The 16212-nt window shown below is 44.9% G+C and overlaps 1 protein-coding gene across 1 annotated transcript in view; it reads left to right on the forward strand.

Moving 5' to 3' along the window:
* Positions 1-12659: 12659 nt before the first annotated feature.
* LOC128711862 (homeobox protein invected) overlaps positions 12660-16212 on the forward strand; it is a 62476-nt gene continuing 58923 nt past the window's right edge. The window contains exon 1 of the mRNA XM_053806749.1: positions 12660-14220. Coding sequence (XP_053662724.1) covers positions 12660-14220 — 1561 coding nt within the window. The remainder of the gene's footprint in view (positions 14221-16212) is intronic.

The following is a 16212-nucleotide window of genomic DNA, read 5'->3' on the forward strand; positions in this document are numbered from 1 at the left end:
CTCGCCAAACGGTGGGTGCAGGATGGATCTTCGTGTAGCAGTTGTCGATTGGAACTTATTAATGTAAGCCTCATTATTGGTTCCGTGGTGGCACCAGAAGGTTGGGAAGGAAGGAAGGACGAGACTAAAAAGTTACACCGAAAATGGGATCATTCGGGTGCGGGAACAGATGGGTATGGAAAAGCGTGTGCTGCTGCTGTAGCAATAATGAGGTATCCGGCATGTAATGTTGCAAAAGCAGGGAACAAAAATCCCCCCCGGTCAACGATTTCGTGCGAAGCTGCTGGTTCGTTAATAAAGTGCTTGATCGGCAAGGGCGCTGTGGAACGGATTTGCTTTATTGTGCTGCTCGACCATCATTATCACATTTGCATGCGAAGGGAAGTGTAAATTGTCGGAATTGTCGGTAATTAAAGAAAGACGCTCTCGCCACACATTACTAAACACTAATGAGGAATGTTTTGTTGCTTTCTTGTGTGGTGTTTGGATAGGCTGCTACTGGTTGGATATGAACCATGTGTGTCGTCTTTATACTGTACGAGCGTCTTATTGTGCAAGGAGGTGAGCTGAACCGAAGAGTTGGTTTAAAATCTGCATTTAGCAAGGAATTTTATTCGAACAAACTCTTCTCTTTAAAAATACAAAAAACAAGTAGATCGTCGTCTACTTTCGATCATATTATACACAGCCTACTGCTTATCCAATTCTACCCAAACCTCAATAGACCTCATCGACGCAATCGCGATCTTTTATTCCTCCGGCATATAATGATATCACACCTGTTTTCACTAATTGCAAATCCGAACTAATGATAGTCCATCTATACAATGCAATGGAGGAAGAAGACACTGTGCTTCATTGGAGAATTGATGTGAATGCTTTAATTAGCTTAAATTAACACCAAATTGCAGGTTATTAACGATTCAGACAATATCTTACCAAAAACATATTTTCTATGTAGCGTAAATGACTTGAAAACTCCTTAACAATACTGTATTCTGAAAAGTATTCAACTCTTGGCGTGTACATCTCGTTAATATCCTGAGAATTCATGGGATATATAAAAAAAATCATTTGGACTTAATATGCTATATTTTATAAATGAGACCAATATTTCCACTTGGTTCAAAATTTTGTCATAATTGATCAATAACAAAGTGAAATTTTAATTAAATCCTCAGCTCAGGAGGAATGGAGGAGCATGTTGAGACTTGGTAATTTCAAACCAGTTGCGTTATTCAGTCGCAATCTATTTTAGCGACATATTTATTTCGTATTTGCAAATAATGCTTTAGCTCATCTACAAAACATTGAGAAGTATTTCGTGATACACTGTTAATATTTGCTAGAAAAACGACAGAATAAAGTGAAGGTTAAGATTACCTCTTTTTCATTAATATTTAATAACCCGTGTTAAATATTTCTCAATCCAGTGGTTTCGGTCAATTTACATGGCGTTGACTCCTCAAAAAGAAAAGAGAAACTAATTTATGCAACCACTCATCTGCAGGTGTAACAAGATATTCGTAATTGATGTTCTGGTGGAGTTTTTTTATTTCACCAAACCTCAAAAGAATCTCGATCTTATCCCCAACCACACAATTTATCGTTAAATGCTTCGTTTACCGTCAATTGCACGTTCATTGCGGTCTCTTTTTACGATCACAGGCTGTCGATGTGGGTCGCTCGATCTGAAATTCCGCGCTCCACTAATGGCGCCATCCTTAGGGACATCTCGTTTCATCCACAGCCGTTTAGCACCTGATTTAGGAACCGTGACATGCCGCCGCTGCCAGATGTCGCAAATGTCCCGAATCTCTGTGCCGGAAGTAGTGGACGCGGTGGTGGGTATGATTCGGTAGTAATTTTTAATCATGCCCAACCGTTTGCCTTCCTTTGCCCTTTCAGCATCACCAGCAGCCAGCAAAGATCATTAGCAACCACAAAGGTGGACGGTTTGAGGTTTGGAACGGGATCCCGATCGGCACTACATCCCGGCATGGGTTGCTCTATTTTCTCGTTCCGCTTTGCTACCCGAAACATAAATCAATCATAAACATGTTACCACCGATCGACTGCGGTCAGTCCGAGCGGCTGCAGCAGTTCCGTTGGTAGCAATGAGTGACATTAATGATAGTGCCGTGATTCTCCGGGCTTAATCGAACCGTTTACGGGGAGAGTTACGAATATAGAGGGTTTGTCGTTTCATAAGCGACATTAAAAGGACAACAGACTGCTACGGACCTTTTGATTGAGACAATTCGTCGATCAACGGCGGAGACAACCTGTTGCAATAGCGGAACACAAATTCCACCGGAAGATTACGCTAATGAACACATGTCGAAAGATTGAGGAATTTTTGATCGCATAACTGTCACTTACTAGTGACATTCCGTCTTATCGCTTCTACGATTTTTTTCTGAAGAAATTCTTTTAACGTTTTTGTGTAAAAGGTTAAATTTACGGTGTTGAATGTCCATATGTGGTACCGACGCAAATTATCCCGAGAGATGCAGGAGATTTGCAGGAATAGTGATGTTGGTGTGAATATAACCCCGTTGCGTTCTACTCGATGCAAACCAGAATTCAAATATCATGACTTCAGATAAGAATTTATTTTTAAAAAAAGGATAAAACCTACTTAGGCAAATAAAAAAGGCCTCAAGACGTACAGCTTCGATGCATCAAAGCATCAACGAGCCGCCGTCGTAGCAAGCCGGCGTTCACCAAACCGCAACAGCATCAAATCACCGCCTGCTTTGCGCGACAGATGCTCAACGACGTGGAAGAATTGTTGGCGTTCGCGGCATCCATTTTCCAGCGCGGATCCGCGCGTAGATGAAGATCAATTATGTTTCGTGCGCGGCTAGGGCTGGGACTCCAACCGACAAAGGTGAGATGGCGAAATAAAAAAAAAAAACCACACACACACACACATAGATACTTGTTATTTTTCTAACAAAAACAACTCTCTTTCTCTGCATCTCTTCCAGCATCATTTGTTGGAGTTGCTTTGGAGCTACACACGCGCACACCATACTCCAAAGTGTCGATGGGAGCGGTCCACACCGGTCGGACTTGATCGTGAAGAAGTTAATTTCCTATTTACTGTCGCTCGTGGAAACCGCGGCAGGAAGTGTTCTAGGTGCGGCAGTGAGGTAAATCTCATTACATGTCCGATCGTTCGGTATTCTGCTCCGACTTTGTACATGTGCTGCTGGTCGGCCGCTACTTAAAGCCCGAGATGCTTCCGGATGTGTTCCTGGGACTGGAATGGGAGCGGAAAGGGGGAAAAGATTTTCGCTACTTCACACTTTGCCGAACGTGACCGCAGCGGACGTGTAATGATGGTGCTCGTTCGTTCGATTGAGTGGCCGCTTTTGGCGCCGCATCCGTGCGCAATAAGTGGCGGCCGGGGCTTGCAGTTGATTCCCTCCTTTTTTTTTCGCTCCATCCCAGTGCGTACGACGCAAAAGGTGTCCAATGATGCTCTTTTTGTTGTTGGTTTGTTAACCGATCGAAACGAGATTATGCAAATGTGTTGCCCCGGTGGTGGGTCGGGACGGGACGGCGTTCAATTGAAATAAGGCATTAATTAGACGGGTTCCCAGTAGGTTGGAAAGTGGGTGGCAAACTGAGATTGATTTGCTTCGTCTGATGATTTGCCGATTGGTCCGTTTACGGGAATAATTCGATCGTGCGGGAAGTGTCCATTCACCGCCTGCCGATTGTGTGGAAGCTCCCGCAGGAAGGCTTCCCGCCGCGAGGATGGACGAATAAGTTTATTTTATTGTGCATCGATAGAGTTTTCTCACGCCAGCGAGTGGCCTTTGCGGTGGGATTGGGTTGGAAATTAAGATCAAAATGGCCGATTGTTAGTAAGACGGAGGACGAGAAGTGTACTACAACATTTTTCTTAATTAACTTATCTTATTGTCATAATGTTTTGATATTAATACATATAATAATTGCTCTTTTTTGTTAATTGGTGAAGCTTTGAAATATTTAATTAAAGGGTTTCCCACATCCAATTACATCACGGAGGAAACGTTGAAGAAACTTATTTAGTTATTCGATCCTTTTCAAACTTTCAGACAGTAACATATCAGCTATTAGGATGGTTTTGGCATATTCATTTCATTTAACTTCAATACCATAGCCGTACGTTCTCACCACACGCTGAAATCTGCATATTTGACTCACTTTTTTCTTAGTGTCTGCATAAGATTTGACCTCTTTGGGATGCTTCCTTAGTGCCTGTTTCATAATAACCTAGTATTATTCATAGGTCATTAATCTTCAGTCTTCAGGAGCGAGAGAGATCCCGTTGGCTTGAAAACAATTCAGAAAAAAATGAATAGTGGCACGATATTAGATCAGGCCAGCAGTTGGTAGGACTCTCGTTTTGCTCCTAGGGAGGAAGCAGATGCATCTGTAGACTCTTCTTGAGGTAGATCTCCCAGTTTAGAGTCCCAGCAGTAACAAATGCGCTTTACTTTGTGTGAGCACATGAGCAGATCGCTTGCCGAATCATGTATTTCTTGCCGAACTTCAAACAACTTCTACTCAGAATTTAAGGACAGAAACCATAATAGATTGTAATAGTTCTAATAATTAATAATATACACTTGAATCCTACAACCTGCTTCTAAAAAAGCATATCCAAACACAAACTCCTCCGGTAGTTTCCAACAAAATAGCACTGCTGAGTTGCAATGCTATGCAAATATTTATTTAAACCCTTTGTGCAAATCGTGCTCATTCCGGTGGCCAACAAACCGATAGTATATTGCACCTTTGCGCTGCAGCACAAAATACCTTTGCCATTGGTCATACAAAAAACTGGCCAGCATTTTGGGTATGGGACACACCGAAGCAAGCTAAACTGGGTAGCAAATGTTAGAAACTGCAGCAAAATGGTGATGCGCCTTGGAACGTGGCTGACTCCGGCAATGGTAGCGCCTGTTGTTGTGGTTTGCGTGTTTGCTGACAAATGGTAACATAAATCAAATACCAAATCCACCGGCTAGGTGCGCTGTTGTGCAAGGGCTAAGGGCGCAAAACAACTGATTCCGTGAGCAGGTAAAAATGCCACAAACTTTTTTTTTTGAGGACTTTTCCCAGGACACCCTGGTGGCTCCTCTGTTTTAGACTATTCTACTCATCTTATTTTTATTGGAGCGGATGGTTGTTGGCAACTGTTTTGTGGTTTTAAAAATCTTCTATTTTTTGTGTTTTTGGTTAGAGAAAGTAATGATTGCAATGCGATTAAAACGATGTCCCTGCAGTTGTGCAAAATATTCAAGCAAACCCGGTGGTTTCTGTTCTAACTCTGCATGAGACGGGAGTTGTGGAAGCAATTCTACAAAATGCAACAAAAAAGTACATGTTTTTGTTGCTTTTCAAACAACAAATGCCATAATGCGTTTGGCTTTTAAGGATAACATTAACTGCCTTTAGCTCTAAGCGGTTTAACCTTGATGATACGCTTGATCGAGTAGCGAGTCGTACAAGGCAGGTATGGGCATTGGAGTTCCAAATGTCCTTCTCTAGGTTCCAGACGATTAGCTTTCCATTCCATCGCAACATATTTCGAAAATGTAAACGTTTTATCCTACCATTAGAAAGGTGCTGCTGTCAAAACACCGACACAAATCAATGCCCTACGGTGGGACGGATCAAAGGAAGGACCTTCCGATTCCCTGTGGTGTTTTCGGCAATTTGCACCGTGTCCGGGACATCCTACGGAACGATCTATTGTTTCTGAACGCTGCGAGCAACCTATTGTCGGTAGGCGCAATTTTCGGTATAAAGGGAATGTGTTTAAGGCGTATAAATATTTTGGCAGACAGCAACATACTCATGGTAACAGCTCTTTGATGGGCGTATTGAGGAGTAGAAATACACCAAAAATCTTGTCAGAAGACTTGGTCGTACCGCCAATTTTGGTATAAAACTAAAAACTAGTTGTAAAATAAGTAAAAAAAAAACTATAAATAATTATTTGATACGGAAACTGACTAGTCAAGGGCCTAATTTAAATATTACCAAGAGTTTTATGTATATCAGAGAACATTTAAAAATCAGTACCCATACATGTAAGCCACACAATTTTTCTAGAAAACCAGTGTACCGATTGATTTCACAGTTTTTTGTTAGGCATTCTTAACGCCTCTTCTCTTCAACTTCACGAAGGAATGATAATTATTTTCAAATTTTGGCAGTAAAATGGGGCAAATCGCGATTTTACCTTTAAACTTTAGAAATTTATTGAAGTGTCTAGGACGTCGGGCTGGTCGAGTGTCTTTTTGCTATAGTATCTCATTTATAATTATTGCAAACCTCGAGTTTCCCACGATGACGAAACGCCATTGAGTTTCGCAAAATATTCGTTAACTACGCCTACTTGGATGTTTTTTTACATATTTTTTGGCGTATTGTTGAATATGTTTACTTTGAATTACTTTTCCTTTTTACGTTTACTTTTGAATATGTTGTATGGAAACGCTCCATATCCAATATTTTTGGTAGATTTTCCTAATAAAAATCTAAAGATCGTTCTTTTTTAAGGTTATGAGTGTACGTCTCTCCTTAAAGTTATTTTAGACTTGAGTATTTTGTCATTTGTCGTCTGCTTTTTAATTCATCAATCTTCCCGTGTTATAGATTTTAAATAATAGAATTCAAAACACTTAGGCAATAAAAATAAGGCAACTTTAAAAATAATCCACAAACTGAGGTGTATCCACAACAGTTTGAGTTCCAGTATGAGCAAATGGCAGAAGCAGCAAACTACAGCAAAACACAACAGTGAATAAATTTCGTAAAGAAAGAACAAACAACGAATCGGTGTGTAGCGGTCAGAAATGGCTAAGAATCACGAGAAAACGGCAAACAAAACAGCATCGCGATGCCTTTTTGGCGCGTGTAATGTATGGCCCCAGGGCGGGCACAGCTTAAGCACCGCGCGGTCGAAACAGTAACAGAAGGACGGCAGCAACGTGAACGCGGACAATGCCACATTCGACATGAAGCGCAAACAAATAATAAGCGCAAAACATAATCACGCCGGGCACGGATGCAAAACACAATGCAACACGATCGTTAAGCGAATCCTCCGAATATAACCCCTCCCGGGTGGTGCAGCCGCGGGATGCACTGGGAGTATGGGGGGTGAAACAAGTGGCGTGGTGTGGGTTTTATGCAAAATTCGTTAATCGAATTCATGATGTCGATTGGGGCAGTCGATTGGTTTGCGCGTCCCGTGCACGATAATAAGCAAACTTGCGCCAAGTGATCGAAGCACTGAGAGGATCTCCAGTACCAGGTGACAATGGGTACCGCTTGGGGGACAATTGGAATGGAAAAGGGGTGGCTGGGATGATTCGTTTAGTGACGTTCTTTTTCCCCGCTTTTCCTTCACTTTAGGATCACGTTTCGCGAACATTTGGAGGATTGTTTCTGTTGGAGGTGTTCTGTGTTTTTCGTACTCAAATTTGCACCCACCCTGTAGAGTTCGGAAAGGGGAGCGATATTTGATCCTCTTTATTTACAGCAGAAAAGGAAAATGAAGGAGAGGGATTCTGTGTGGGGGATATAAGGAGAGCCAACAAAAAAAAAAAACCCCATCCAAAGGCAGAGATGGTTTCTGGTTTTGGTTTAATTCAATTTGCCTCCGTTTCGGAGACGTCAAGCTGTCTATTGGTGGCATTATTCTTACTGCCACTTTTCGCAAGCGCACGGAACCGGCGGGATCCGCAACGACAGACGTGATCCTCGGCGAGAGCCCTGACGCCCAACTGGCTCCCGAGTGCAGCCGAATGGTAAGGCTGGCCATGTTTGGTCTAATGAGGCAGAAATGGTTGTCAGGTGAGAAATGTTTTACCATCGTGTTTGTACGCTGCTCGTCTCACCCCTCGGGGGGGGAAAAGCAAGATCAGCCGAGATTGCGATCTTGGTTTGCAGTTTTCGGTGGTTTGGGAGAATGCACGAAATGACGGTGACCTTACATGGGAACAATATGATCGATACCTTAACGCTTGTTTGCGGCCGAACTGTGGTTAGTGTAGATGAGACTTGCAGTTTGTTTTCACCCCCTTTTCCAAGGAAGATGTCGCATTCCGAAAACAGTGTGATGGTGTTAGAAGCGAGGATGCGAGTCGTACGATTTGCATAGCGAGGAATTTTCCATGTGACATTGTGGTGATGTCGAGGGTACGATTTGCATTTAAGCAAATAAAGGATCAACGTTGATGGACGTGTGCATTCTCTCGGCTGCGAAAAAGGGATGAAAGGCGAGAAATGGAGCCTTTTCTTCGTTAAACTCATCGATTGGAGCGTTCCCGACAGAGCACTTCTGACCTGTTGAGATAGTTATGGGATCAATAAATCCCAGAGATCTATAGTTTATGATGCTACTGAGGCATCTTACACAGTTACCAACCTGCAAACGTACATCAGAAACCTTCTTTAATTTATTTTCCTTATTGATCTTACGCATTGCTTATCGATACTTCACCCTAGTTCACCTAGTTCACCCAGCGAGTACTCCAAGAAGTAGTTTATTATCTCAGCTACTTAACATTCCAGCTAATGTGCAAATACCTTGCTTAATCGGACCGCTCGCTCCAGCTCCAGAGTGTACGCGAACCGATTTCCATCCCGCCTGTTAACATTTATCTGTATATCAAACTTCATCCGATAAGTTCGGAACGGGCTCGAAAGCAATCCACCACGCGAGGGGAAAAAAAATAAATCCGGGCAAAAAGATTCATCTCCATCAGTTTCGCTATCGTCGTGACGCTGTTACCGACTCGCGGACGATAATTTAGTGCCGCACTCGGGATGAAAAGGAACTGCATCCCGAAGCGAGGGCCCACTGTAGCGTCGCGCAATCGTACACGGCCACAAACTGAGTTGCAATAATAGTTGCACATGATGGTAATCATGATCATGGGCATGTTTTATCATCTTCGACATCGTTCCCATCGGTGGTAAAACGGAATGGGAAAATTGGACCCCTTCCGGCACGCTGAATGGAAACGCGGCCGCGTACAAAGGCGTAGCGCTTTTCCGAAGGTAAACCGTGAGGTGGTGAATTGGGCGAAAGAAAAAAAAACGAGTTGACTGTTGACCGTGATCGAGATGGTAGCAGGAGGAAAGTCTGCATTTGGGGTGGGGGTTTTTGTTGGTTTTTTTATGGGGTGGTTTTTCTTTTCGCCTGTGTTTGATTATCGATGGTGGATATAAGCTTAATTAGAGTTACTCTTGAAGCATATCCTGGTTGTTAATGTTTTGCGAGTATAGTCCATCTCAACTGGATCTTTGAATATGATGAACCTTCCCAAGAATTTCAGTTCAAGAGAAGAGATATACAGACATTATGTTATTTTCTAGAAGCTTAAGATATCCAAAGGAATATCTCAAATTGCTCAAATCGACACTAACAAATATCGCACAATGAATCAAATAACCCAAACATAGGGTTTTCTCAATATTTGGCGGAATTTCTCCAATTGCTCGAAAAGTTAATAACCCAGTTATTTGTAATTTTTATCAGGTGTTTTGGAGCGGCCTGGTAGTGTATTAATAGCGACCTGTCTTCACATGAGGCGACTGTCCCAAAATCCCACCCAGTTCAATCTCCTATGCGATGGACAGTTTCGAGTAAAATGAAGTCAAAGAAAGCCATAAATGATAGGGCTAACCCTGACAAGGTTGTTGTGCCGATAAATAGAAAGATTTTTACATCATTTATTCATAAGCCATGAGAGCATTTGGTTTTAAGTGAAATTATTCCAGGTGTACAGCCAACAACAATAAATTTATTTTATCTTGCATTATGTAATGTATTGAAATTTTCCAAAACTATTATCAAAATATTAGATGGAAGTATTTTCTTTCGTAATTAAATTCAAAAATAATTTTTGTGATGAAATGTGACGAAAATCCTATGGGAAATCGGTTTCTTCTTGGGTTTCAAAGTAAATGCTACAAAAATGTCATTTTTGTGTGTGTTTTCTATTATATTTTTACTTACTCTAAAATGTGTAAGCTTTTCGAGAAAAAAAATTCCAATTAATTTTCATTTTTTTATTAGCATTAGATCGGCCAGGCCGGTTAGCAATTGGATATTGGAGAATGTGGGACTTCCCAAAAAATCCCAAATCTGAGAATTTTCGCGTGTCTGAGATGTATCTCACTCAAATTAGAATTCTCTTACAAGAATTTCCATTTCTTGGTGTTTTCTGATTAAAAACAATTATTGATAGAACATTTCAGCTTAAAACATATCTCTTTTATGTACTGTTAACTAATGTTTGTGACGCACTGTAAGAAAACCTCATCTGTAGCTACAACAGTCGTGTACTTATCAATTCTTCCAGAAATTCACACTTCACCCAAAATATAAATCTCTTTAATGCCGTATGAACCAATGTTTGTGACGCACTGTAGTGCAATCCTTTTCCGACGATAGATCCACGCGGACCAGATCCAGATTTTACGAAAAGCTTTTGCCCGTTCAACATTCTCGCATTTGATTGCGGCATTCGGGGCATTTCAGCAATCAGCAAAAACGATCGAAATCAGTAACAAGACAAAGCAGAGGTAATTTGAAACGAGTCCCCCCCCCCTCCCCCCCCTCCTCGAGTGGTAGCTTTTCGTTCCAGGGCAGCATAAATGCCTCATAATGCTGGAAGTAAATATATGGAGTGAACATTTTTATTTCCCCAACGTTTTAGTTCGATTCTGACATCGTAGGCTTTAAGTTCTATGTAAACGAAAAAAGCTCTTCGAAAACAGGGCTGAATGTATTCCGTTTTTATTTTTAGGAGCCTGCTTGAGGAGCTTTCGTGGGGCAGGAATAGACGGAAGAGCTCATTAGGTTGTGAAAGGTTCTCCCCATTGATCCACCCGGCAGGACATTTTTATCTCAACGAGAATATACAGCCGAGCAGCGGCACCACAACGGCTACAGTATAAAACTCTTATATACCAAAGCCTTTTCCATCTGCTTCATGCCGTACAAGCTTAAAAGTCAGCTTTTGGGGTGATGATAGAGGGATGTGGAAGGACCCAATGGGGAGGAAAAGCACACCGAAAAAAACATGATGCCTCTAATTGCGGTTCTGTTTTGCCTCGTCTGCCTCCGGGGTGACTTCTGGTCGGCGAAACAGACAGTTGTCGGGTTCGAGTGTGCAGCGCCAGCGCTTTGCTCGTGCGTGTTGGGTACGCGAGGGGAGCATAAAAGCATGAAAGCATTGTACGAGAAAGAGAGTAAGCGAAAGAGCAAAAGGCAAAAACGATGAAATAAACACATAAGCAGCAGGCGGTGAAATAAAAATCGCCGACGCGTATACGTTGTACACATGTTTTTCGGTGTTTTTCTCCTTCCATTGCGAGCTTTTATCATCGCATCGGCTATGCGTACAACATCGGTATGTGTGTGTGTGTGTCTGCGTTTGAACCGATGGGGTGGGGGAAATCCACACACAGCTTTATGTTGCGCATGTGTTGATGATGTTGCCCGACCGTATGCAGCATAATTCCAACTAGATTTATGCTTATGCTCCGCCTCGAAATAGGGGTTGATGCCACTCCTACCAACGGCAGCGGGTGCTGCGTTTCTTTTTTTTTCCTTTCCGTTCGAGACAGCTTCCGCCTGCCGATGTGGTGTTGGTGAGATGCGTACAGGGCCCTGTTTGCGTGAGTGGCGCGAAATAAATCTAATCGACGGGAGCAATCGAAACAAAACATCGCGCGAAAGAGAACCATAGCGCTGGTGGTGTGCGCGAGAGACCGAGCCAAAAATAGGCACGCAGTCGGGGGTTTTCGGTCGACGCCTACTCTGTGCCGCGGTTCGCCCGCTCGTGGGGATTTCTTATTGGAATTGCTTCTCAGTTGGCTCAAGTGTATCGCGATGGAACGACTGTTTTCGCGTACGATTTTCGCGCTTACCGGTGCCGCGCGCGAGCTCTGTCCCTGCTTTACTCCGGTCCGATCCTTCGCTTAGGAGTCGAACCGCTCCCGTCCCTTCCGTTGTCTTTCACCCCCTGCGAACGGAAGGGATTCCGTTTCCATCCCGCGTGGGCCGTTAGTTCGGTTTTGTTAGGCGGAAGCGCAACAACGACGGCGTTGCGGAACACGAGTGCGGGACAAACGATTAACGAGGAGCCGTACGGCGAGTTCCTTTGCTGTTTAGCTAATTTTCACCTTAGCGCGTTTTGTGAGTGTGTTGTTTTTGCTTTCGACTTGTTTGGGGGGGGTACTCGGGGGGACGGTAAAGGGCGCGAAGGAAGGTGAGAATTGGCTTGTTGCGGCAAATGCAATTCCGTGCAATGCAGTGGCCCTAATGCAGTGCGCATCAAATGGGCATCAATAATGGAACTAGTGTTCTGTTAAGAGTTTTCTGTGAGAAATATACTTAAAAAGGCAAAGCGAAGCTAATCGTGCATGTAACAAGTGAAGTGATTAGTTCGTAATAAAATATGTAGCGACGGAGCGAGAAGAAACGCGTTAAGAACTTCAGAAAGAGTTCGCAAAGGAGTGAAGAACTTCGCTAAAGAAAGACCCAAAGCACACGCACGCTGAGAAGAACGGTTGAACTGATCGTCGGGACAGTTTGTAATGTGCGTGCCGGTCGGCCGGGTAGTGTGAAAATGGCCACCATAATGTCGCATAATTTACCCCTAATACCACTGCCGCTCAAGGCGGGTGTGGCGTTGGCCAAGGCTAGCCTGATGCTGCCCGGTGCCGGTTTGCTCGGGCTTGCGGCCGTGCCCGAGTCGCGCAAATCGTCCTCCACATCGCCGGAAGCGACACGAGCGGGTGATAGCCCAAAACCCCCGGCCGAGGAGGAAGATCTCGACCGGATGAGTTGCTGCAGCGATGACAGTGAGCTGTCCGTTGGCCAGGAGATCGCGGATGATTTGCGTGCCCCACCGACGCTGCTCAACGCGCCCGATGAGCTGAGCAATGATTCGTCCCGCTACTCGAAGGACACCCCATCGGAGCTGGAGTTTGCCGCCCGGTTGCAGCCCTCGATGATGCGACCGAGTCCGACCCGGCTGCACGAGGAGTTCCTGCGCAATTCGCAGCTGTACGCCGAGGAGCTGATGCGCCAACAGATGCAGATAGTGGCGGCCGCCCGTGGTCTTACGATGAGCCCGGCGAAAAGTTCCCTGGGAGGGCTGCAATCCGAGCGAAGTCCAACGCCTGGTGAACCTAGGATGGGTTTTCGGCCGGCAGGCACTCGGGGTGATTTCTACCGACAGGATGCATCGTCGCCGGGTGAGGGAGCTGGCGGGGCCGGGGGCGCCAGCTTCCGGGGCATCCATTCCCACCTGAGTGCGATATCGCAGATCACCCAGAATCTCAACAGTGACCTCTCGAAGCTAACGTCTCCGACGGCGTTCCGTACGTCGCGCGAAAGCTCCCAGTCACCACCGTCGGCTACGGTTCCGAACCATCTGCACGGTCTGCATCAGCTCCATCAGCAGCAACAGCAGCAACAGCAGCACCAGCAGCAACTACATCAGCAACACCAACAGCATCAGCTGGCGCTGGCCGCCCTGAACAACAACATCGCCGTGGCACTGAACGACCAAAGCCTTAAGTTTAGCATCGACAATATCCTGAAAGCCGACTTTGGGCGTCGTATTACCGATCCGCTGCTGCTGAAGCGTGCTGCACCGAAGGGTGGCCATCAGTCGCACCATCACCACCACCATCACCATGTGCCATCGGGAAGCAGAAAGACCGCAAGCAAAAGCCCGTCGGCAATCGATCTCAGCGGTGGCATCGGGTCGGAGCAAACGGCCTCCTCGGCGACACTAGCGCCCCTGCTGGCCGGTACCGCAACCGTGCCGGGCAGCATAGCGAGCGCACTCTCGTCGGTGAAACAGTTCTGTACGGCTGTCAGCACCACGACCAGCAGCAGCCGTGCAAGTTCTGGTTCGGTCAGTTCGGTCGGTTCGGTTGGCAGTGAGGATGTGAGTCCTATTTCGCCCCTCTCGTCGACGGGTTCGCTGAAGGGGGCGGAATCCAGTGCCGGTGGGGGAAGTTCGGGTGCGACCGGGAGTGGTGGTGGCGGTGGTGCTAGTGGTAGTGCGGGGTCCAGTTCCGGTTCGGGCAGCTCGGGATCCGGTTCCGGTGGTCCGATGGTTTGGCCCGCCTGGGTGTATTGCACCCGGTACAGCGATCGACCTAGTTCAGGTAGGTGTTCCTTCAATGTTCCATGTTCACCGAGTGTAAGCTTTAAAAAGGGACCAAATAATTATAGCTGATACTCATTTTATTATTCTTGTCGTTAAGAAAGTATTTAAGATGCTTGTCACTTTGAAATTATTCTGCGCTTATGTCATCATATGAATTGCTAATTCTTCAAACATAATATTGAAGTTCAGAGTGGACATGCTCTTCACAAGAACCTCAATGTGCAGTTACCCAGAGCTCGGAAGAATTTCATTCGTCGAACTCCGCGAATTTCTGTCCTCTCTTGAATCTTGTTTTTTTTTGAGTCGCAAGGAATTCGGTAGCATTTCTCAGAATCACCTGCAATCGTACGCTGCAGCAATGCTACAAGTTCGCCCAATGAAACAAACGGTCGCACGGGGAATTTGTGGCCAATTTTGGTGCCAAGTTTGGTGGACATTGGACAATTGTGCTTCCGCCGATGTGCCCCTGGAGAACTATTGGCATTTGTGATGGAGGTTGAAATGCGATTGAAATGAATTGTCCGCACCCAGCTCCAGAAAGTCAATACCCTATTCTGGCAAAGAAATGTTTTGCGATGACGTTGGAAGGCTTGGCTTCTTGTTGCAGAACACAATTATTCGCATCGTTTGGGTCAAACCCAAAGCACCAGTTGAAGGTATAATACAGCCAGCATAAGAAATTCAGCGGTAAGGTGTGTTAAGCGAAAAGAAAACAAGGTCATTTGTGCAGGAAAAGTCGCAATTATTGATGGAGAAATAATTTTCTACCACACAAAAAAAAAAAACACAAAACAATTAACTGTTGCACTATCGCAAATTAATCCCGCCGTGCGATTTTCTGTGATATATTATACATAAATCTGTTGCCTTGCGCTGCAACAGGTTCAAATACGGTTAATCGCTTGTGAAACAACACAGTTGTGGCCGCGAGCTGTAAGAGTTCAAACGATTTTACATTATTTATTCAACTATTTCCACCGTGGCTCCGATCGCACGGATGGTCCATTTCCGTCCCGAGTGCTCAAAAGGCGGAGGAGGTTTTGTTTTGTCTTACTGTGTTTTTTGTTTTTTGTTTGCAACAAGTTCCGACGGACATTATTTCACGCACCTTGGGAATGCGTTTCTTCCGGCAGCGGATGGTTGAAGTGGGTTAACCGGAGCACACATGCGGTGCTATGATCACAAGAAGACGCGGTCGGCCGATCGTCAAAGTGGGCTTCCTCGGTGAATGTTATCAACGGCACGGCTTGGATAAAATCACCACACAAGGAGCGTGAAGAGTGGAGAAAAAAAGCAAGTTGTGCTTACTTATTTGTCTTGTTTGTGCTCTATTGTGCTAGAGCAACAATTGCAAACGAAGGCGCGGACGGATAGAAAATGTCTGCCCTAATAATGGCTTGATGGCCACTTGGTCAAAGGAAAAAAAAAACCAGAAACTCAATCAAAGAAATTTTTATGAAGCAAAACACTAAAAAAAAACGGGACAGCAAAACACGCGTTTGATCGACCGATCGACCGCTTCCCCCTTACGTGGAAATTGTTCTGCGAGGAAAAAAGAGAAAAACGGCCCAGTCCTACAAACTAGGCAAACAAATTAACACATGCACAGTGCTACGCCCGGTGCTGGTGCAATTAAGAAACAACGCGTGCATGTTGTCGGTGGTGCTTTTATTTGCAAAACCACCGTACAATTGCACAGTACGCACAGGAAAAAAGGGCCATGTAGTTGGCCCCCGCGCACCCCGGGATGCCCGAGGGAAAGCAAAAAACCAGAAACAAAACAAGGAAATTGCGGCAAATCAAAGCCAAACAAAACGATGAGCGTTCTCGTATGGGGACAAGCGGGGACAAAGACGGCCCGGCGAGGATTGATGGCGTGCGAATTTTGCACTTGAGAAAAGCTTTCTCTACGGTCGCGGGATGCATCATTTAGCAGGGTGGGTCACGATTTACTTTTTTTCTCCCACCTGCACCGCCGGTTTTGATCGTGCAATAT

Source organism: Anopheles marshallii, chromosome 3, assembly GCF_943734725.1.
Source record: "Anopheles marshallii chromosome 3, idAnoMarsDA_429_01, whole genome shotgun sequence".
Taxonomy (NCBI): domain Eukaryota; kingdom Metazoa; phylum Arthropoda; class Insecta; order Diptera; family Culicidae; genus Anopheles; species Anopheles marshallii.